General features: G+C 46.4%; 1 protein-coding gene across 4 annotated transcripts in view; it reads left to right on the forward strand.

Moving 5' to 3' along the window:
- The window catches only part of AGBL2 (ATP/GTP binding protein like 2), a 76,668-nt gene that overhangs the window by 47,264 nt on the left and 6,739 nt on the right, over positions 1 to 22,665 (forward strand). Inside the window, exons 14-18 of one of the 4 annotated variants that reach the window (XM_033207984.1) lie at positions 1,771 to 1,837; positions 2,973 to 3,089; positions 3,596 to 3,703; positions 7,827 to 7,913; positions 10,620 to 10,692. In XM_033207984.1, the coding sequence (XP_033063875.1) occupies positions 1,771 to 1,837; positions 2,973 to 3,089; positions 3,596 to 3,703; positions 7,827 to 7,913; positions 10,620 to 10,692 (452 nt within the window). Of the gene's footprint in view, positions 1 to 1,770; positions 1,838 to 2,972; positions 3,090 to 3,595; positions 3,704 to 7,826; positions 7,914 to 9,392; positions 9,767 to 10,619; positions 11,381 to 22,665 lie in introns of those variants that run through there. The other 3 variants (XM_033207983.1, XM_033207986.1, XM_033207985.1) reach the window with 3 other exon arrangements.

Consider the following 22,665-nt stretch of genomic DNA (forward strand, 5'->3'; position numbering starts at 1 on the left):
AATAGAGACAGGGTATCACTATGTTGCCCAGTCTGATCTTTAATTCCTGGCCTCAAGCAATCCCTCCTGCCTTGGTCTCCCAAAGTGTGGGGATTATAGGCATGAGCCACCATGCCTGGCCTCATTCAAAACTTAAGGAAAATTGGAGTGATAAAAGTAATCTTGGTCTCTGACCTGAAAGTTCTTTTTGTTATTTATATATTTTTTGAGATAGGTTCTTGCCCTGTTGCTTAGACTGGAGTGCAGTGGCACAATCTCGGCTCACTGCAGCCTCAACTTCCTGGGCACTAGTGGTCCTCCTATCTCAGTCTCCCAAGTGTCTGGGACCACAGGCAGGCACCACCACTACCAGCTAATTAAAACAAAAAAATTTTTTTTTGTAGATACAGCGGCTTACTGTGTCACCCAGGCTCAAATTGTTTATTAAATGCATTTGTTTATATATTGAATACATTTCTTCAAAGTACCTGTTAGGATCCTGGATTTCTGAATTGGTACCAGCCAAAGAGGAATAAATGAGAAAGATCCCTTGTTTTCAAACAAATGACAGTTCTCTACTGTTCTCTAGGCCTGCACATTGAGAATCCTGTGGCCTCTCACAACCTCCACCAAGGGCGATTTTGCCCATCTGGCCAGTATTTGCTTTGCCATATGGATTGCAAACTCTTTGGTGCCAGAGGCTCTGCCTCGTTCATCTGTGCTCCCTGTGCCTAACACACTGCTTGGCATGCAGTAGGTGTTCGGAGTGAATGGATGAATGTGCTTGTCAAGAATTCTTTTTTTGGGGCCGGGTGCGGTGGCTCATGCCTGTTATCCCAGCACTTCAGGAGGCCAAGGCGGGCAGATCATGAGGTCAGGAGATCGAGACCATCCTGGCTAACACGGTGAAACCCCATCTCTAAAAATACAAAAAATTAGCTGGGCGTGATGGCGGGCGCCTGTAGTTTCAGCTACTTCAGGAGGTTGACAGAGTGAGACTCCGTCTCAAAAAAAATTTTTTTTTTTTTTTTTTTGAGACAGCTTCACTCTTGTCACCTAGGCTGGAGTGCAATGGCGCAGTCTTGGCTCACTGCAGCCTCTGCCTCCCAGGTTCAAGCGATTCTCCTGCCTCAGCCTCCTGAGTAGCTGGGACTACAGGTGTGCACCACCACACCCAGATAATTTTTTTGTATTTCGTAGAGACAGGGATTCACCATTTTAGTCAGGGTGGTCTCAAACTCCTGACTTCAGGTGATCCACCCACCTCGGCCTCCCAAAATGCTGGGATTACAGGCATGCTCCACCGCGCGTGGCCATCAAGAATTCTTAGTAATTGCTTAGGCGCAGTTGCTCATACCTGTAATCTCAGTACTTTAGGAGGCTGAGGCAAGAGGATCGCTTAAACACAAAAGTTCAAGACCAGCCCAGGCAACATAGTGGGACCCTGTGACTACAAGAATTTTAAAAATTAGTCAGGCATGGTGGCATGAGCCTGTAGTCCCAGCTGCTCAGAAGGCTGAGGTGGGAGGATCTCTTGAGCCTGGGAGGTCAAGGCTGCAGTGATTTATGATCACAGTACTGCACTCCAGCCTGGGTGACAGAGTGAGACCCTGTCCCAAAAATATAAAAAAGGAAGAAAATAATAATTTTTAGTAATTGAAGCATAGGCAATGAGAGAAATAGTAGACTAGAAGATATCCTAATCTTAATCCCATACAGCTGGTCTGGTAAATGTTATGCTTCCTAGACATATCAATGACAGTTATTTCCTCTTTTTTCTTTTGGAAACAGCACCGATGGCTCTGACAGTTCTCTCTCAGATGGTCTTCCTGTTCACCTAGCAAACATAGCAGATGAGGTGAGCTGAACTCTTATACCCAGGAAATAGCAGCCTTAAAAAAAATCATGACACTGCCAGCCAATTTGTTGGAATTTTCCAACTGTCCTAAGACTCGCAGAAAATATACAATAGTGTCCTAACTAGTCACCCTGCCCTAAAGTCCCTTGTTTTGTCCTTTATAACTTTCTTGCTTCATTATTAAGGCCACCTTAAGGTAACACCCAAACTGAATATTTTAACCACACGTCTAATGATCATTATTATCTGGACCTGACATTATTGCCATAAGTAATCTGATTTCATATTGTAAATCACAGATATTTGGTTATTGGTATAAGTGCCCCTTTGTGGGGTTTTTTTGTTGTTGTTGTCCTTGTTGTTTTGAGATGGAGTCTTGCTCTGTCTCCCAGGCTGGAGTGCAGTGGTACAAACTTCCACCTTCTGGGTTCAAGCAATTCTCCGCCTCAGCCTCCTGAGTAGCTGGGATTACAGGCGCACGCCACCACGCCTGGCTAATTTTTGTATTTTTAGTAGAGATGGTTGGCCATCCTGCTTTCAAACTCTTGACCTCGTGATCTGCCTGCCTTGGCCTCCCAAAGTGCTGGGGTTACAGGCGTGAGCCGCCGCACCGGGCCTTTTTTTTTTTTTTTTTTGAGATGGAGTCTCACTCTGTCACCCAGGATGAAGTGCAGTGGCATGATCTGGGCTCACCGCAACCTCCACCTCCCGGGTTCAAGCAATTCTTCTACCTCAGCCTCCTGAGTAACTGGGATTACAGTCACCTGCCACCTTGCCCAGCTAATTTTTGTATTTTTAGTAGAGATGGGGTTTCACCATGTTGGCCAGGCTGGTATCGAACTCTTGACCTCAAGTGATCCACCCGCTTCAGCCTCCCAAAGTGTTGGGATTACAGGTGCCCAACCATAAGTACCCCTTTGGCAGTTTATCGATAACAGTGGGATTTGGGGGTATTAAGTAGGAAGCATCCTCCAGTAAGGAGGGAACTGAACTGTTTGTTTATTCTCCAAACCAACACCATGAGGCTGCATACCGAGTTAGCCTTTGTGTCTTGAGCGTTGCATGAAGAGTGCCATATGTGGGTAGTCCTAGTTCTGGAATCCTCAATGACCAGTTTCTCTACTTTCCGGAATAGCTGACTCAGAAGAAGATGTTTAAGAAGAAAAAAAAGAAGTCACTTCAGACTAGGAAACAGCGAAATGAGCAGTATCAGAAAAAAAATTTGATGTGGAAGTTAACAGAAGATACCTCAGTAAGAAAGCCTTGCTGGCTATTTCTACTGTCTGGTTTCAGAGCATTCCATAGAGGGAGAAGGAAAGGGGGTTAAAATTTACGCTAAACCAAAAAGGGGATGGAGATTGGGGCAGGAGGAAACTTTCTGTTTTGGGATCAGAACCTTCCGGGGGCCCTCTGGGCATCTCTGAGCAGGTTTCAGCCTTGGTCCACTGATCCTCTCTTATACTCTGGCATAGGAAGTCTGGGTTTTAGCCAAGTCTGAATTTCCAGAGCAAAGACATGGTACTGGAATGGTAGTGGCCAGAGCTAGTCAGGAGTAGATGGATGGCTGGGGGCCAGGCCTGGTCCAGGCTCAGACAGCTGGATAGCTCATCAATCTTTGTCCAAGCTGCCACATTCACACCATACCCTCTGCTTTCTAAAGACAAATGTGCTTTCAGAGGTACAAGTTTTGCTGTTGGGTAAATTGGATCAATTTTGAACAGATCAATTGAAAAAGATTCTCTTTTTACTCAATCCTAGGAAAGGGCAGGATTTGCTTCTACTCTGCAAAATCATCCAGCCTTTTTCAAAAACTCAGAGAATTCCAGTTTTTTACCAATGAGAAGTGAAAACCCGAGGTTAAATGAGGTAGTATTTTTGTTTTTGACTCTTTGTCACACAAATTCTCTAACCTCTCAGATTAGCACCTCTCTCCCACAAGGTGACAAATGTAGTAGCCATTTATGTTACCCTAACCTGACAGTGCCACTGGGAGCAAGAAAACATTAAAACTGGGGGAGACATTGACACTACTTTGGATTAGACATGACTGAAGTCTGGAATCAAATATTGGTGATTTGTGATTTTACACCAAGAACATAAGAATGGGCTGCCTTACTTGCCATCCATTCATCCATCTACCCACTCATCTACTCAATCAGCAAATTTTATTTTAAAATAAATCAACAAATTTTATTGGGCACCTACTACATGCCAGTCCCTTTACTGGGTGCTGTGAATGCAACCTTGAATAAAATACTATCCCTGCCTCAGGGACTTCAGACTCCGGTGGAGATGTCAGCAAATAAGTAGGAAATTGTATCACAGAGTAGGATGCAGTGGCAACACAGAGGAGAGACACTCAACCAATGTTTAGTACTTTATAGTTTTATGGCTATAAAATCTTTGATTTTTTTTTGAGACAGAGTCTTGCTCTGTCCCCCAGGCTGGAGTGCAGTGGCCGGATCTCAGCTAACTGCAAGCTCCGCCTCCTGGATTTACGCCAGTCTCCTGCCTCAGCCTCCCGAGTAGCTGGGACTACAGGCGCCCACCACCTCGCCCGGCTAGTTTTTTGTATTTTTAGTAGAGACGGGGTTTCACCGTGTTAGCCAGGATGGTCTCGATCTCCTGACCTCGTGATCCGCCCGTCTCGGCCTCCCAGAGTGCTGGGATTACAGGCTTGAGCCACGGTGTCCAGCCTTTTTTTCTTTTTTTGAGACAGAGTCTTACTCTGTTACCCAGGCTGGAGTGCAGCTTCCACCTCTTGGGTTCAAGTGGTTCTCGGGCCTCAGCCTCTGGAGTAGCTGGGATTACAGGTGCCTACCACCATGCTTGGCTAATTTTTGTATTTTTATTAGATGCAGGGTTTCGACATGTTGCCCAGGCTAGTCTCAAACTGCTAAGCTCAAGTAATCTACCCACTTTGGCCTCCCAAAGTGCTGGGATTACAGGCATGAGCTACCATGCCCGGCCAAAATCCTTGATTTTTTTATTGTAAAAAAAATAGGCTGTCCAGGCATGGTGGCTCACACCTGAAAGCCCAACACTTTGTGTGTTTTCTTTTTTGTTTCTTTTTTTGACACAAAAAAGGAAACAAAAGTCTCATTCTGTCACGCAGGCTTGAGTTCAGTGGCACGATCTCAGCTCACTACAACCTCCACCTCCCGGGTTCAAGTGATTCTCCTGCCTCAGCCTCCCATGGAGCTGAGATTACAGGCACCTGCCACCTTGCCTGGCTAATTTTTGTATTTTTAGTACAGACAAGATCTCACCATGTTGGCAAGGCTGGTTTTGAACTCCTGACCTCGGGTGATCTGCCTGCCTCAGCCTACCAAAGTGCTGGGATTACAGGTGTGAGTCATTGTGCCTAGCCAAACCCAACACTTTGGAAAGCCAAGGCAGGAGGATCATTTGAGCCCAGGAGTTCAAGACCAGCCTACACAACATAGTGAAACCTCATCTCTACAAAAAAATAAACAAAAAATAGCTGGGTATAGTGGTGCACATAGTCCCACTTATTTGAGACACTGAGGTGGTCAGATCACATGAGACCAGAGTTGGAGGCTCCAGTGAGCCATGATCATACCACTGTACTCCAGCCTGGGTGGCCAGGCACGGTGGCTCACACCTGTAATCCCAGCACTTTGGGAGGCTGAGAGAGGAGGATTGCTTGGGTCCAGAAGTTTGAGACTAGCCCTGGCAACATAGCAAGACCCCATCTCTACAAAAAATTTTTTACAAATTAGCTAGACATGGCTGGGCACGGTGGCTCATACCTGTAATCCCAGCACTGTGAGAGGACAAGATGGGTGGATCACATGAGACCAGGAGTTCAAGACCAGCCTGGCCAACATGGTGAAACCCCATCTCTACTAAAAATACAAAAATTAGCTGGGCGTGGTGGTGTGTGCCTGTAGACTCAGCTACCCAGGAAGCTGAGTCACAAGAATTGCTTGAACCCAGGAGGCAGAAGTTGCAGTGAGCTGAGATTGCACCATTGCACTCCAGCTCGGGCGACAGAGCAAGACTCTGTCTCAAAAAAAGAAGAAGAAGGCCGGGCGCAGTGGCTCAAGCCTGTAATCCCAGCACTTTGGGAGGCCGAGACGGGCGGATCACGAGGTCAGGAGATCGAGACCATCCTGGCTAACACGGTGAAACCCCGTCTCTACTAAAAATACAAAAAAAAAAAAAAAAAACTAGCCGGACGAGGTGGCGGGCGCCTGTAGTCCCAGCTACTCGGGAGGCTGAGGCAGGAGACTGGCGTAAACCCGGGAGGCGGAGCTTGCAGTGAGCTGAGATCCGGCCACTGCACTCCAGTTTGGGCGACAGAGCGAGACTCCGCCTCAAAAAAAAAAAAAAAAAAAGAGAAGAAGAAGAAGAAAAATCAGCTATGCATTGTGGTGTATGCTTATAGTCCTAGCTACTTGAGAGGCTGAGGTAGGAGGATCGCTTGAGCCTGAGAGGTCAAGGCTACAGTGAGCTGTGATCCTACCACTGCACCCCAGCCTGGGTGACAGAGCAAGACCCTGCTTTAAAAAAAAAAGCGGGGCTCGGTTTTGAGGTCAGGTATGGTAGCTCACACCTGTAATCCCAGCACTTTGGGAGGAAAAGGTGGGAGGATCACTTGAGGCCAGGAGTTCAAGACCAGCCTGAGCAACATAGCAAGATCCTATCTCTACAAAAAATTTTAAAATTTAGCTGGATGCAGGCTGGGCGCAGTGGCTCATGCCTGTAATCACAACACTTTGGGAGGCTGAGACAGGCAGATCATGAGGTCAGGAGATTGAGACCATCCTAGCTAACATGGTGAAACCCCGTCTCTACTAAAAATACACAAAATTAGCTAGGCATGGTGGCACATCCCTGTAGTCCCAGCTACTCGGGAGGCCAAGGCAGGAGAATCACTTGAACCTGGGAGGTGGAGGTTGCAGTGAGCCGAGGTCACGCCACTGCACTCCAGCCTGGGCAATAGAGCAAGACTCCATCTCAAAAAAAAAAAAAAAACTTAGCTGGATGTAGTAGCCTGCCCCTCCTGTAGTCCTAGCTACTTGGGAGGCTGAGGTGGGAGAATCACTTGAGTCCAGGAGTTTTAAGGTTACGGTGAGCTGTGATCCTGCCACTGCATTCCACCCTAGGCGACAGAGTGAGACTTTGTCCCCCCCCAAAAAAAAAGAATGGTTTTGGTACAATAGCCGATTCTTAGGGGATAGGGGGCAAAATGGGCCCTCCTCATGTGAAACACTACCCTGTGGTTAACAGTGCTGCCTGGGCACAGTGGCTCATGCCTGTAATCCCAGCACTTTGGGAGGCCAAAGTGGGTGGATCACCTGAGGTCAGGAGTTCGAGACCAGCCCAGCCAACATGGTGAAACCCTGTCTTCACTAAACATACAAAAATTAGCCAGGCGTGGTGGCAGGCGCCTGTAATTCCAGCTACTCGGGAAGCTGAGGCAGGAGAATCGCTTGAACTCAAGAGGTGGAGGTTGCTGTGAGCTGAGATTGCACCATTGCACTCCAGCCTGGGTGACAAGAGTGAAACTGTCTCAAAAAAAAGAGTACTGTAATGAGGTCTCACTGTGCAATACTGGGGAATCCCCACAGAGCACAGCTGGTGGCAAGAGCATAAATTTTGAAGTCTGCTTTGAGTTCAAATTTCAGCCCCACTGTTTAATATTCTGTGAGTCATCTGACCACCCCGGGGCTAAGTTTCTGCATCTAAAATACTGAGGTGATAATATCTACATCCTAAGGTTGTTGTGTGAATTAGTGTGAAAGTGTAAAGCACCTGGCATATCATAGGCACTCAGTACATTAGTCACTTTTCCTCCTTTGAATTGTTTTTCCTTCTTTGAATTATGTTTTGCCTGTCCTTTTGTGTGGGAATATCATAGTAATCGACATGTATGAATAAGAAGCAAACAAATAATGTATATTCACTGTAATCACACTTGTTCAAGTGGAAAATTTAGTGAGGATATGTTCATTTATTTTAGACAAATTTAAATAGAAGAGACAAAGACACCTCCCTGGACCCATCAATGGCCACCCTGGTTCTGCCTACGAATAAAGGGAGAATGCAGGTACTTCACCTCATATACTGTATATGCTTACATGCCAGTGATTAATTTTAATTAGTTCTCAAATGTATTATGTAATTTGGAGGGGCGGTGATGCACAGTCCAGTTTTACCTTCTTGGATTTGTTCTGCTCAGGTGCACATCTAAGGCATTTTGCACCCTCAGGCTACAGTTACCACTGACCGTTCAGTACCAAGTTTTGTGAATTATTTGCTTTTTTAAAAGAATAAGTTTTAGGCCAGCCACAGTGGCTCACACCTGTAATCCCAGCACTTCGGGAGGCCAAGGCAGGCAGATGATTTGAGGTCAGGAGTTAGAGACCAGCCTGGCCAACATGGTGAAACCCCATCTCTATTAAAAATACAAAAATTAGCCGGGCGTGGTGGTGTGCGCCTGTAATCCCAGCTACTGGAGGGGCTGAGGCAGGAGAATCACTTGAACCAGGGAGGCAGAAGTTGCAGTGAGCTGAGATCGTGCCATTGCACTCCAGCCTGAGTACAGAGCGAGACTCCATCTCAAAAAAAAAAAAAAATTGTAAAAGAGTAAGTTTGGTCAGGTGCAGTGGCTCACAACTCCATGCACTTTAGGAGGCTGAGGAGAGTGGATCACCTGAGGTTAGGAGTTCAAGACCAGCCTGGCCAACATGGCCAAACCCTGTCTCAACTAAAAATATAAAAATTAGCTGGGTATAGTGGTGCATGCTTGAACCCCAGCTAATCGGGAGGCTGAGGCAGGAGAATCACTTGAATCCAGGAGGCAGTTTGCAGTGAGCCAAGATTGCACCACTGCACTCCAGCCTGGGCGACAGAGTGAGACTCTGTCTCTAAATAAATAAATAAATAAAATATAGAAAAATTTTAAAAATAATAAGTTTGAATGAATTCGTATTTATCCCTATAATAACATTCGTCATGCTCATTTGCACTCACACGTTTTTTCCTGAAAGGGAGGAAAAAAGAGGTGGCGAGGCCGGGCATGGTGGCTCACGCCTGTAATCTCAGCACTTTGGGAGGCCAAGGCAGGCGGATAACCTGAGGTCAGGAGTTCGAGACCAGCCTGGCCAACATGGTGAAACCCCATCTCTACTAAAAACCAAAAAACTAGCCAGGTGTGGTGGCAGGTGCCTGTAGTCCCAGCTACTTGGGAGGCTGAGGCAGGAGGATTGCTTGAACCCGGAGGCGGAGATTGCAGTGAGCTGAGATTGCGCCACTGCACTCCAGCCTGGGTGACAGAGTCAGACTCCATCTCAAAAAAAAAGAAGTGGCGAAACAGCTAGTAAGCTGTTGTTTCTAGTAGCCCAGGGTACGTGTACAGGAGGTGTTGTTCACATGAGTGTGGGTGAAACACAGGTTGAGAATCAGTGGATTAAGTTAGGTGTACCAGATATAGAGTGGATGGTTCTCCCAGTGGATGGAGTCCCTGCTGTCTTCCCAAGTCTGTTGCTTGGGAATTCTTGCACTGATGCTCTCATTTACCTATCAGTGACTTCTAGTGTCTACTATGTGCAAAGTCCTTAAAAGACATGAAGACAAGATCCTCTAGGAGTGACAAGACTGATAGTCCAATCACCATATTATGACAGAAAATGAAGAGCAGTGAAAATATAGGCTTAAAGTCAAATTAAAGAGAGTTTCAGTCCTGACAGACTAGTCAATAATGAGCTTGTCCTCTTTCTTCACTTAGCGTTCATTGCTGGAAGCCTACGAGTAGCAAAAACTATATCCCAGAACTGAAATATACTAATTAGGTTCTGACATATAACCATGAATTCAATTAAATCCAGTGTAGTAGATGACTGTTATCCAAACCTTTATCTTTACTTCATTTTCTTAAAATTTCTTTTTTTTTTGTTTTTTTTTTGAGACAGGGTCTTGCTCTGTCGCCCAGGCTGGAGTGCAGTGGCATGATCTCGGCTCACTGCAACCTCTGCCTGCCAGGCTCAAGCGATTATCCCACCTCATATTTTCTTAAAATTTATAGTGTGATTTTGTGTAACAGAGATGTGGGTATTTAACTTCTATAACATGTCAGATAAACATAATTGAAAAAAATGAGGCGGTCTGCCACCTTGATAGATTGTTTTTTTCTTTTTTTGTTTAATGTTTCTAGACAGCTTATAAAATGCAGTCCTTCTGCTTTTTAGGGCAATTAAAATGTTGCCCATGTTGGCCAGTGTGGTGGCCCACGCCTGTAATCCCAACACTTTGGGTGACCAGGCACAGTGGCTCACACCTGTAATCCCAGCACTTTGGGAGGCCAAGGTAGGAGGATCACTTGAGGTCAGGAGTTTGAGACCAGCCTGGGCAAAATGGCGAAACCCCGTCTCTACTAAAAAACAAAAATAGCCGGGTGTGGTGGCACACGCCTGTAGTCCCAGCTACTCAGGAGGCTGAGGCAGGAGAATTGCTTGAGCCCAGGAGGCAGAGGTTGCAGTGAGCTGAGATTGTGCCACTGCACTCCAGCCTGAGCAACAAAGCAAGACTCCACCTCAAAAAAAAATGTTTCTGATGTTGACCTTGATTTGACTGAGGGACCAGGACAAAGGCTCAGTTCACCTCTGTTCTATAACAATGTCAACTACTTTTATATTCGGGGAAGAAATGCAAATACTTCTCACTAACTCCTTGTAAAGCCAACCCCAACCCTAACTACATCTTTAGAAATGGCAAAATAAAGTGAATTCAACTTTTTAAAATCTTATTTGCACAGAATAAGAAGCCAGGCTTTACAGTATCATGCTCTCCAAAGAGAACCATAAACTCCAGCCAAGAGCCAGCTCCAGGTATGAAGCCAAACTGGCCTCGGAGCAGATATCCTGCCACAAAGAGAGACTGTGCTGCTATGGCGGCATACCCATCCTTGCACATATACACATACCCGTAGGTGAGCCTGGGCTGTGCACACAAGGACTTCGTCGGGGATTTTGAGGTTAGACACATTTTGTAATGGGGGAGATGTATGACTGGGAACTGCATTTACTCGTGGTGTACTGTGTTGTGCACTCATCATGCACTGACCTTACACTTGGTACTTACACTGTGGGCATGTGGTCAAGATGCATACCTCATGAATTCAACTATTTTTTCATAAAATGAAATTTTATTATTATGTATAAAAATGGGTTAGAGAAACTGAAGTGTGTTCTCATGGCATACTTCATGGCAGCACAGATATACCTCATTTTAACCAATAGATAATTCTCTCTAAAATTATGTGCAAATCCATTTTGAAAAATGAAACTCTATGTTAAACACATTTTGGGAATGTGCTATATAAAAAAAAGTGTTGTGTCAAAGCTTTCCAGTGACAGTCAGTCCTACTGCTGTATGTCAGGTTTGCTCAGAATGAGGCATTCCCACACAGAAATAACAATGCATGCATGTATTACCCAGAATTTAATGTTGCGTATCTTATGTTCAACGAGGTTTTGTAAATTTTTTAGCCTGATGATTAAAATTCTTTCTCTGTAACCAGTTGTTTCCTTTGATTGGTTAACTGCATAATTTTATGTGAACAGATATTTTTTATCCGCCTTTTCTTTCCAATAGCCTCTCCTGAGCACCAAGCAAAGTCGGCCAGCTGCAGCCTGTCATGTCAACACGCTGGAGTCATTTAAAGGGGGGTCACTCCAGCTCATGCTAGGAGCCCTATTTTGACTACTTTTTTTCTTTTTTTTTTTTTTTTTTTTTTTTGAGACGGAGTCTCGCTCTGTCGCCCAGGCTGGAGTGCAGTGGCCGGATCTCAGCTCACTGCAAGCTCCGCCTCCCGGGTTCACGCCATTCTCCTGCCTCAGCCTCCCGAGTAGCTGGGACTACAGGCGCCCGCCACCTCACCCGGCTAGTTTTTTGTACTTTTTAGTAGAGACGGGGTTTCACTGTGTTAGCCAGGATGGTCTCGATCTCCTGACCTTGTGATCCGCCCGCCTCGGCCTCCCAAAGTGCTGGGATTACAGGCTTGAGCCACCGCGCCCGGCCTTGACTACTTTTTTTCTATCACATGGGATTGAAAGTTTTCTAGCACATTTTTCATTATCACTTTTAAACTTTCAGCCACCATCACTACCTGGATTACTAGTGATTAGAACCACGTGACAACACAAATTTTATTGCAATCCCAGTGTAGGAGTATTTTTAAAATATTTTAAAACAGATTTACAGAGAAATTGAGCAGAGAGTACAGAGAGTTCCTAGATGCTCTTTTTTTTTTTTTTTTTTTTTTTTGAGATGGAGTCTTGCTCTGTCACCCAGGTTAGAGTGCAGTGGAGCAGTCTCGGCTCACTGCAACCTTCGCCTACCTAGTTCAAGCGATTCTCCTGCCTCAGCCTCCTGAGTAGCTGGGATTACAGGTGCCACCGCCACACCCAGCTAATTTTTCTGTTTTTAGTAGAGACCGAGTTTCACCATGTTGGCCAGGCTGGTCTCGAACTCCTGACCTCGCGATCTGCCCACCTCGGCCTCCCAAAGTGCTGGGATTACAGGCATGAGCCACCACGCCTGACCCCCATACTCTTTATATAGGGCGTTTGCACATGGCCTTCTCCTATGCCGCACCTTACTTACATCCTAAAACTATTAGTCAGCATTTTAAGTATCTAGAAAGCACCCAGCCAAAACCCCACTTTTTATCTCTAAAAGGATATCCTTAAAGGACAAGTCCCAAAAGCAAACCTTGTTTGAAAGTTGTTCAGAAATTAAGCCAGGTGCAGTGGCTCACACCTTTGGAAGGCTGAGGTGGGTGGGTAAGTTGAGGCCAGGAGTTCAAAACCAGCCTGGCCAACATGGATCCCTTGAGCCCAGCTATACAAGACCAGTCTTGGCAATGTGGTGAAACCCTGTCTCTAGCAAAAAGATACAAAAATAGCCGGGTGTGGTGGCACATGCCTGTAGCCCCAGCTACCCTGGAGGCTGGGGTGGGAGGATCGCTTTAGCCCAGGAGGTTGCAGTGAACTGAGATCATGCCACTGTACTCCAGCCTGGGTCACAGAGTGAGACTCTGTCTTAAAAAAAAAAAAAAGACCAGGAGTGCTGGCTCATGCTTGTAATCCCAGCACTTTGGGAGGCCGAGGTGGGTGGATCAGGAGGTCAGGAGTTCAAGACCAGCCTGGCCAAGATGGTGAAACCCCCGTCTCTACTAAAAACACAAAAATTAGCCAGGCGTGGTGGCAGGGGCCTGTAATCCCAGCTACTCAGGAGGCTGAGGCAGAGAATTGCTTGAACCCAAGAGGTGGAGGTTGCAGTGAGCTGAGGTTGTGCCACTGCACTCCAGCCTGGGCGACAGAGCAAGAGTCCTTCTCAAAAAAAAAAAAAAAATGATGCATTGAGCAGTGACTGACTTAGGAACTATGGAGAATGCACTGATGCATAAGATTCCACTCCTGCCCCTGTATTTAAAATATAGATGGAGAACAAAGACTAGTAGGCAAAACAAACCAGTCAGATGTTTTGCTAGGTTCAGAACATTGTAGTGCATTAAAGAGCCACCAACATGGCATTTAGAACACCTGAGTTTGAATCCCACGGAGGCTGGGGGTGGGTAGGCATGGGGCAGTTGCTTAACAGCTCTGAACTTTTATTTCCTGACCTTAAAAGTGAAGTGCCCATCCAGGTGAAATGATCTCTAAGGTCCCTTCATTTGATCACTACTCTTAGCTGTTGATCATACATTGCGATAATGTGCTTTAAACAGTTTCCCTCTTCAGCCTGAGCCAGCTAGGTCTTCTCTCCCTCAATCTCTGGTCTTTGGGGAAAAGATCTCTTTGGTTGCTCTGAGTACAGTTCTTCTCATCTTGTTGCTAACCAATTTTGAGCAACCATCTTGTTGCTCTGAGTACAGTTCTTCTCATCACGTTGCTAACCACATGCCGGCCAGGTGTGGTGGCTCACGCCTGTAATCCCAGCACTTTGGGAGGCCGAGGCAGGCAGATCACCTGAGGTTGGGAGTTCGAGACCAGCCTGACCAACATGGAGAAACCCCGTCTTTACTAAAAATACAAAAAATTAGCGGGGCATGGTGGTGCATGCCTGTAATCCCAGCTAGTCAGGAGGCTGAGGCAGGAGAATCGCTTAAACCCGGGAGGCGGAGGTTTTGGTGAGCCGAAATCGCGCCATTGCACTCCAGCATGAGCAACAAGAACAAAACATGGTCTCAAATAAATAAATAAATAAATAAAATAAAATAAAATAAAGATATGTGCTATCTCTCCTCATAGCCCCCTGAACTGCCTATTCCTAGATTATTGGATTTAGTGACCAGAAATCACATGAATAAACCCCTTCACAGCTCCAGTCATTCCCTTTCTCTTGGCTTCATTTCTTCCCCAATTCAGCCCAGACTCCAGGGTTCATGACGTCAACCACTCTCTTGCCAGCACCCCAGTATCCTCACCCTCTGTCCTTCTGCCATATCCACCTGGTAGTTCCCCAACTTTGGATCAGCCAGCCATCCCAGCCATCTGTCTTCTCTACTGTACCCAGGCTGCTAAGATGGCTTCAGGAAAATATGCCATCGAGTGGACCCGGGCCAGCACACAAGTATCTCCTCCAGCCTTGGAAATTTATCTTCTGCTTCTGAAACTGAAGGTCCCACACCTTTCCCCTTCCATGGCTGTTTCACACCTCCATTTCAAGCATTGTGCTCCCTCTCTGCTGCCACCTTCCTCCCAGCAAACAGCCATACTAGTCAAGACGGGTTCAGAAGCTAGGCTCCCGTGAGGCTGGGGTGGGAAGATAACTTCAAACAAATTCTTAAGTCTCTTTGGTAGGTTTGTTTATGTAATGGCATTGGCAAATCAATTCTGAAACATTTTAGACATATTATATGCTTGAATAAATGAGTAAATGTGTTGGTGTTGTTAAAAGCCAAGAACTTGGCCGGGCGCGGTGGCTCAAGCCTGTAATCCCAGCACTTTGGGAGGCCGAGACGGGTGGATCACGAGGTCAGGAGATCGAATCCTGGCTAACACCGTGAAACCCCGTCTCTACTAAAAAATACAAAAAACTAGCCAGGCGAGGTGGCGGGCGCCTGTAGTCCCAGCTACTCCGGAGGCTGAGGCAGGAGAATGGCGTGAACCCGGGAGGTGGAGCTTGCAGTGAGCTGAAATCCGGCCACTGCACTCCAGCCCGGGCGATAGAGTGAGACTCCATCTCAAAAAAAAAAAAAAAAAACCAAGAACTCATTATTTATTTTCTTTTCTTTTTTTTTTTTTGAGACGGAATTTTGCTCTTGTTGCCCAGGCTGGAGTGCAATGGCGCCATCTCGGCTCACTGCAACCTCCACCTCCTGGGTTCAAGTCATTCTCCTGCCTCAGCCTCCCAAGTAGCTGGGATTACAGGCGCCCACCACCACGCCCGGCTAATTTTTTTTTTGTATTTTTAGTAGAGATGGGGTTTCATCATGTTGGCCAGGCTGGTCTTGAACTCCTGATGTCAGAACTCCACCTGCTTCAGCCTCCCAAAGTGCTGGTATTATAGGCATGAGCCACCACACCTGGCCAGAACTCATGATTTCTAAAACATGTGTATGTCTGAACATACATATGTATGTATACACAAGTATATATGTGCATGTGTGTATGCATATTCATATATGTAGCTAATGTGTGTATATGTATTCAGCTCTATCTGCTAAAAAGGGTTAAAATCAAATACATCCCATTCGCAATAAGAACATTTTGCACTGAGATCTTGGTCTCTAATATAATCCTCACTAAAAGGAATCAGGGTTCATTAGAGAAATGTCTGGGGCAATGTAGATATGAGATGAGGAGCCTGAAACATTGTGTTATGTCAAAAAGTTAAAAAGTGCTGGAGGCATGTCACAGGATAAAGGAACTAACTTGAAGGAGCTCCCACTGGCCAGATCTGGGATATTAGGCACCAACATGATTAAGGACATTAACCCATTGAAATTATAACCCATTGAAAAATAAGAATCATGAGTTCTTATCAATGAGAGAGAAAGAGAGGAAGAGGACTCTTGTTTAAGAAGCGTGAAGCTGAGGTTGATGGTGAATGTAGGAGGAGTGCTGCAATTGGGAATTCATTATTTTGCAATTATTGTAGTAAAATGGATCAGGCAAGAAGTACCTGTGGATGCAAAATTTAGGAGGAAACTTGAGGAGCAAGATATTTGCATGGTTTTAAAGTGTCTCCACTCAGATTGCTTATTAGTCGGAAGGGAAAAAGTAGTGATCGTATAATGGGGCAATTGGACACCACCTTAACCGTGTGATTGTTTAGGGGCAGATGGACATTGTGTGCCCTCTGATGGAAAGCCTGAGACGAACACATCACTTAAGTAGTATTCTGGTTGGAAATGCGTACCTTGAATCTAATCATGAAAAAGCATCAGACAAAACCAAAATAAGGAACATTCTGCCAAAAAGAATCTAGACTCTGGCATCAGGATGCCTGGGTTCAAAGTCTGACTGCATAGCTTTATGACCTTAGGCTTTATGACCTCTCAAAGATTCAATTTCCTCATCTGTAAAATGGGAATACAAACAAGACCCACTTTTCAGAATTGTTGGGAGGACTGGACAAGAAAATGTACATAACGCACTTAGTAGAGTGCTCTACACACAGAAAGCACTCAGGAGTGGTGAGCTGGCATCACTCTTGTCCACCTTTACTTCCATTTCGTTCCTTTATTGTATTTTTTTGAGACAGTTTTGCTCTGCCACCCAGGCTGGAGTGCAATGGCAACATCTCCGCTCACTGCTTCTTCCGCCTCCGAGGTTCAAGTGATTCTTATGCCTCAGCCTCCCAAGTAGTTGGGATTACAGCCACGTGCCACCATGCCTGGCTAATTTAGGTATTTTCAGTAGAGACAGGGTTTCACCATGTTGGCCAGTCTGATCTTGAACTCCTGACCTCAAGTGATCTGCCTACCTCGGCCTCCAAAGGTGCTGGGATTGCGGGTGTGAGCCACCACACCCACCCTCTTTTCTTTGTTCTTAGAGAAAAAAAGTGCCCAGCTTTGCTCTCTCCGCCTTATGCTTCAATTCAATCTCTCTACTTTATCTTCCCAAACTTTCTGCATTGCTTTACCCTCTCTTGTCTTTCTCCCTCCCTACCAGCAACTTCGCTGTGGCCTCAAAACATGCCAGGCTTCTCCCATATTTAAAGAAAGAACATGCAGTCCGGGCACCGTGGCTCACACCTGTAATTCCAGCACTTTGGGAGACCCAGGTGGGCATATAGCCTGAGGTCAGGAGTTCAAGACCAGCCTGGCCAACATGGTGAAACCCGTCTTTACTAAAAATACAAAAATTAGCTGGGCGTAGTGACAGTTGCCTGTAATCTCAGCTACTCGGGAGGCTGAGGCAGGAGAATCGCTTGAACCTGGGAGGTGGAGGTGGAGCGAGACTCTGTCTCAAAAAAAAAAAAAGAAAAGAAAAAGAAATAACTTGAGACTGGGTAGTTCATAAAGAAGAGGTTTGGGCTGGGCACAGTGACTCACGCCTGTAATACCAGCACTTTGGGAGGCCAAGGCAAACAGATCACCTGAGGTCGGGAGTTCAAGACCAGCCTGACCAACATGGAGAAACCCCATCTCTACAAAAATACAAAAATTAGCCAGCCATGGTGGTGCATGCCTGTAATCCCAGCTACTTCGGAGGCTGAGGCAGGAGAATCGCTTTAATCCAGGATGCAGAAGTTGCAGTGAGCCGAGATCACGCCATTGCACTGCAGCCTGGGTGACAGAGTGAGACTCTGTCTCAAAAAAATAAATAAATAGTGTCTTCCTAAGTTCTGCAAACCATTCTAGTGTTGACAAAAAGAGCCAAACTCTATGTAGTATTTGAAGAGATGTATTCTGAGCCAAATGTGAGGACCATGACACAGCCTCAGGAGGTCCTTATGTGGTTCACAGCCACATGTGCCCAAGATGGTTGCATTACAGCTTAATATTAGGGGGACAGAAGTTACATGCAGACATCAATCAATACATATGGAGTGCCGGCTCAGTGGCTCATGCCTGTAATCCCAACAATTTGGGAAGCCGAGATGGGAGGATTGCTTGAGGCCAGGAGTGTGAGAGCAGCCTGGCCAACATGGCCAAACCTTATCTCTACTAAAATGCAAAAAATTAGCTGGGCATGGTGGCACGTGCCCGTAGTCCCAGCTACTTGGGAGGTTGAGGTAGGAGAATCACTTGAACCTGGGAGGTGAAAACGGCAGTGAGCCAAGATCACACCACTGCACTCTGCCTGGGCAACAGAGCAAGACTGTCTCAACAACAACAACAACAGCAACAAAATGTGAGGTATACATTGGTCCAGAAAAGCAGGACAACTCAAAGTGGGGAGGGGGAAGTGCTTCCAGGTCATAAGTGGATTCAAAGATTTTCTGATTGGCAATTGGTTGAAAGAGTTATTATATAAAGAGATGTGGAATAAAAGTTCTTATTATGTAGATGAAGTCTCATAGGTGGCCACCCTTAGAGGCAATAGGTGGCAAATGTTTCCTACTCAGACTTTTAAAAGGTGCTGAATAAGCTGGGCATGGTGGCTCATGCCTGTAATCCCAGCACTTTGGGAGGCCGAGGCAGGCGGATCATGAGGTCAGGAGTTCAAGACCAGCCTGACCAACATGGTGAAACCCCACCTCTACTAAGCAGAAGAATCACTTGAACTGGGGAGGCAGAGGTGGTGATGAGCTGAAATGGTGCCATTGCACTCCAGCCTGGGCAACAAGAGTGAAACTCTGTCTCAAAAAAAAAAAAAAGAGGTTTAATTGGCTCAGCTCTGCAGGCTTTATAGGAAGCATGATGCTGGCATCTGCTCAGCTTCCAGGGAAGCCTCAGGGAGCTTACAATCATGTAGGAAGGCGAAGGAGGAGCAGGCACATCACATAGCAAAAGCAGGATTGAGAGAGGGAGAGGGGAGGTGTCACATACTTTTAAATGACCAGCTCTCATGCTCTCATGAGGACTCAACTGTCATGAAGACAGCACCAAACCATGAGAGATCCTCCCGCAGGATCCAAACACCTCTTGCCAGGCTGCACCTCCAGCATCCACAGTCATAATTCAACATGACATTTGGGCAGGGGTAAATGTCCAAACTATATCAGGGGTTTTATTTTTAGTTTACACTAGCAAATTATCAAACCTTAGGAGAGGACTGTGGAAACCCTGATTTATAACCAGTTGGGCATAAGGGTCTTTATAAAAGGGAGGCAGGAGGATCAGACTCAGAAAAAGAACATGTGAATGATGCAGGATTTATGCTTTTTAGTTCAGCTAACTCCGAGTTCTTGTCTCACGACCAGGAAAAATTAGGCATGTGGCCACACTGAAGAACAGAACAGAATTTATTAAATGAAGGGAAAGTGTTCAGCAAAGAGAGGGGTCCTACAAAAGGTTTCCACTTCACAACTGAATACCAGGGCTCCCATACATGAGCGGAAGAGGCGAGGCTCCTCCCCAGCATACGGCAGGAAATCCTAGTAGCTCCATCCTGATCCCCCGGTGCGCATTTGGGCATGCCCACACAAGCCATGGGTATCAGAAAAGGCAACATTCAGTTGGTTAAAAGGCATTATTCAGAGAGAATCAATAGGGAAAGGGCGAGCAAACAAGGACAGAAGATCTCCCTGAGGGTTGCAGGTTTCATCTGCGACCAGCAGCCCGGTCTTTTGGCCTTCAGGCTGTTTCAGGCTTGAAGGTGGGGTTTTCACTAAGGACCCTTCCCTATATGCCCAGGCATTTGTCTGCCTCCTGCCTGTATCATGAAGACAGAAAAGGTTGAACCGATGCCCTTTGAAGGTGGAGGAAGTGGCCAGAAGCCAAGGAATGCAGATGGCCTCTGGAAGCTTGAAAAGGGAAAGACACAGTTTCTCCTCTGGAAACTGCAGAAGTATGAATAGCGCCTTGGCAACACCTTGATTTTAACCCTTTAAGACTCATTTCAGACCAGGCATGAAGGCTTATGCCTGTAATCCCAGACTTTGGGAGGCCAAGTCAGGTGGATCACCTGAGGTCTGGAGTTCAAGACAAGCCCGGCCAAAATGGCGAAACCCCGTCTCTACTAAAAATACAAAAATTAGCCAGGCATGGTGGCAGGCCCCTGTAATCCCAGCTACTCGGGAGGCTGAGGCAGGAGAATCACTTGAACTCAGGAGGCAGAGGTTGCAGTAAACTGAGATTGCGCCACTGCACTCCAGACTGGGTGACAGAGCGAAACTCCATCAAAAAAAAAAAAAACACTCACTTCAGGCTGGGTGCAGTGGCTCATGCCTATAATCCTAGGACTTTGGGAAGCCGAGGTGGGAGGATTGCTTGAGCCTAGGAGTTCCAGACCAGCCTGGCCAACATGGTGAAACCCTCTCTCTAGTAAAAATACAAAAATTAGCCAGGTGTGGTCCTGTACGCCTGTAATCCCAGCTACTCAGGTGGCTGAGGCAGGAGAATTGCTTGAACCCAGGAGGTGGAGGTTGCAGTGAGCTGAGATCGTGCCACTGCACTCCAGCCTGGGCGACAGAGTGAGACTCCATCTCAAAAAAAGAAAAAATAAATACTCATTTCAGATTTCTGACCTCCATAATGGTATGATAATAAATGTGTGTTGTTTTAACCCACTAAGTTTGTTGTAATATGTCACAGCACAAAGGGAATTAACAGCACTTAAATATTACAAAAAAATAGACCAGGTGCAGTGGCTCACACCTGTAATCCCAGCACTTTGGGAGGCCGAGTGGGTGGGTCATGAGGTCAGGAGGTCAGGAGTTCGAGACCAGCCTGGCCAACATAGTGAAACCATGTTTCTACTAAAAATAAAAAAATTAGCCGGGCATGGTGGCACACACCTGTAGTCCCAGCTACTCAGGAGGCTGAGGCGGGATAATCACTTGAACCCAGGAGGTGGAGGTTGTGACGAGCTGAGATTGCGCCACTGCACTCCAGCCTGGACAACAGAGCAAGACTCCATCTCAAAAAAAAATGTTATTACAAAAAATATATATATATATTTGAAAATGAGATCACTGAGGTCCATTCTGGAAACTGGTCAGGGAGTACTAAAGAAATCACACACTTCATAAGGCCAGGGCATAAAGAAGGGTGGCATCATTTGCACCTTTGGCAAAATAAGACTTAAGGTGCCCCAGTGTCCTGTGGGAGATCCTAAGTCTGTGTTGAAAACAAGGACTGAGGCTGGGCACTGTGGCTCACGACTGTAATCCCAGGACTTTGGGAGGCCGAGGCAGGCAGATCACCTGAGGTCGGGAGTTCGAGAGCAGCCTGACCAACCTGGAGAAAACCTCATCTCTCCTAAAAGTACAAAATTAGCCGGGTGTGGTGGCACACGCCTATAATCCCAGCTACTCAGGAGGCTGAGGCAGGAGAATTGCTTGAACCCAGGAGGTGGAGGCTGTGGTGGGCCCAGATCACACCATTGCACTCTAGCCTGGACAACAAGAGCAAAACTGTCTCAAAAAAAAAAAAAAGAAAGAAAAGAAAAGGAGGCCGGGCGCGGTGGCTCAAGCCTGTAATCCCAGCACTTTGGGAGGCCGAGACGGGCGGATCACGAGGTCAGGAGATCGAGACCATCCTGGCTAACACGGTGAAACCCCGTCTCTACTAAAAATACAAAAAACTAGCCGGGCGAGGTGGCGGGCGCCTGTAGTCCCAGCTACTCGGGAGGCTGAGGCAGGAGAATGGCGTAAACCTGGGAGACGGAGCTTGCAGTGAGCTGAGATCTGGCCACTGCACTCCAGTCCGGGCGACAGAGCGAGACTCCGCCTCAAAAAAAAAAAAAAAAAAAGAAAAGAAAAGGAAACAAGGACTGATGCTAAGAAGGAGAATGATTTTTGCCTTTCCTCCAGTTCTCAGGATTGGAATCCAAAGACAGTGTCTATGACTGTACTGCCAGGCAACATGTCCTTTGTCATTTTTCTTTTTCTTTTTTTTTTTTTTTTTGAGACGGAGTCTGGCTCTGTCGCCCAGGCTGGAGTGCAGTGGCCGGATCTCGGCTCACTGCAAGCTCCGCCTCCCGGGTTCCCGCCATTCTCCTGCCTCAGCCTCCAAGTAGCTGGGACTACAGGCACGCACCACCACGCCCGGCTAATTTTTTGTATTTTTAGTAGAGACGGGGTTTCACCGTGTTAGCCAGGATGGTCTCGATCTCCTGACCTCGTGATCCGCCCGTCTCGGCCTCCCAAAGTGCTGGGATTACAGGCTTGAGCCACCGCGCCCGGCCTCTTTGTCATTTTTCAGGCTTCTCTGGAGAGCAAAGGTAGGAAAGTAAAGTCGAAAGGCTAGTGGAACCCTAGCCAAACCAGAAAAGTTTGCTATTCTTGAAAAGGAAAGGGGAAAACACTTTCCAAATATGGATCCCAAGCTGAGATATTTGAAAATAAATCTCTAAAGCACACAGATTTTGTGCAAAAGAGATGGGCTTCTCCTGACCCTACGCAGGGGAACTATACTTTATAAAGGATGTTCTCTCTAAGGAACCATTTTACATCCAAGATAACAGTTTTATTTTTTATTATTTATTGATTTTTGGAGACAGAGTCTCACTCTGTCACCCAAGCTGGAGTGCAGTGACTTGATCTCGGCTCAACACAACCTCCGCCTCCTGGGTTCAAGCGATTCTTCTGCCTCCGACTCCTGAGTAGCTCAGACTGCAGGCGTGTGCCACCATGCCCAGCTAATTTTTTTTTTGTATTTTAGTAGAGACAGGGTTTCACTATGTTGGCCAGGCTGGTCTCGAACTCCTGAGGTCAGGTGATCCGTCCACCTTGGCCTCCCA

Source organism: Trachypithecus francoisi, unplaced genomic scaffold, assembly GCF_009764315.1.
Source record: "Trachypithecus francoisi isolate TF-2019V2 unplaced genomic scaffold, Tfra_2.0 Lachesis_group8, whole genome shotgun sequence".
In the NCBI taxonomy this organism is placed as follows: Eukaryota; Metazoa; Chordata; class Mammalia; order Primates; family Cercopithecidae; genus Trachypithecus; species Trachypithecus francoisi.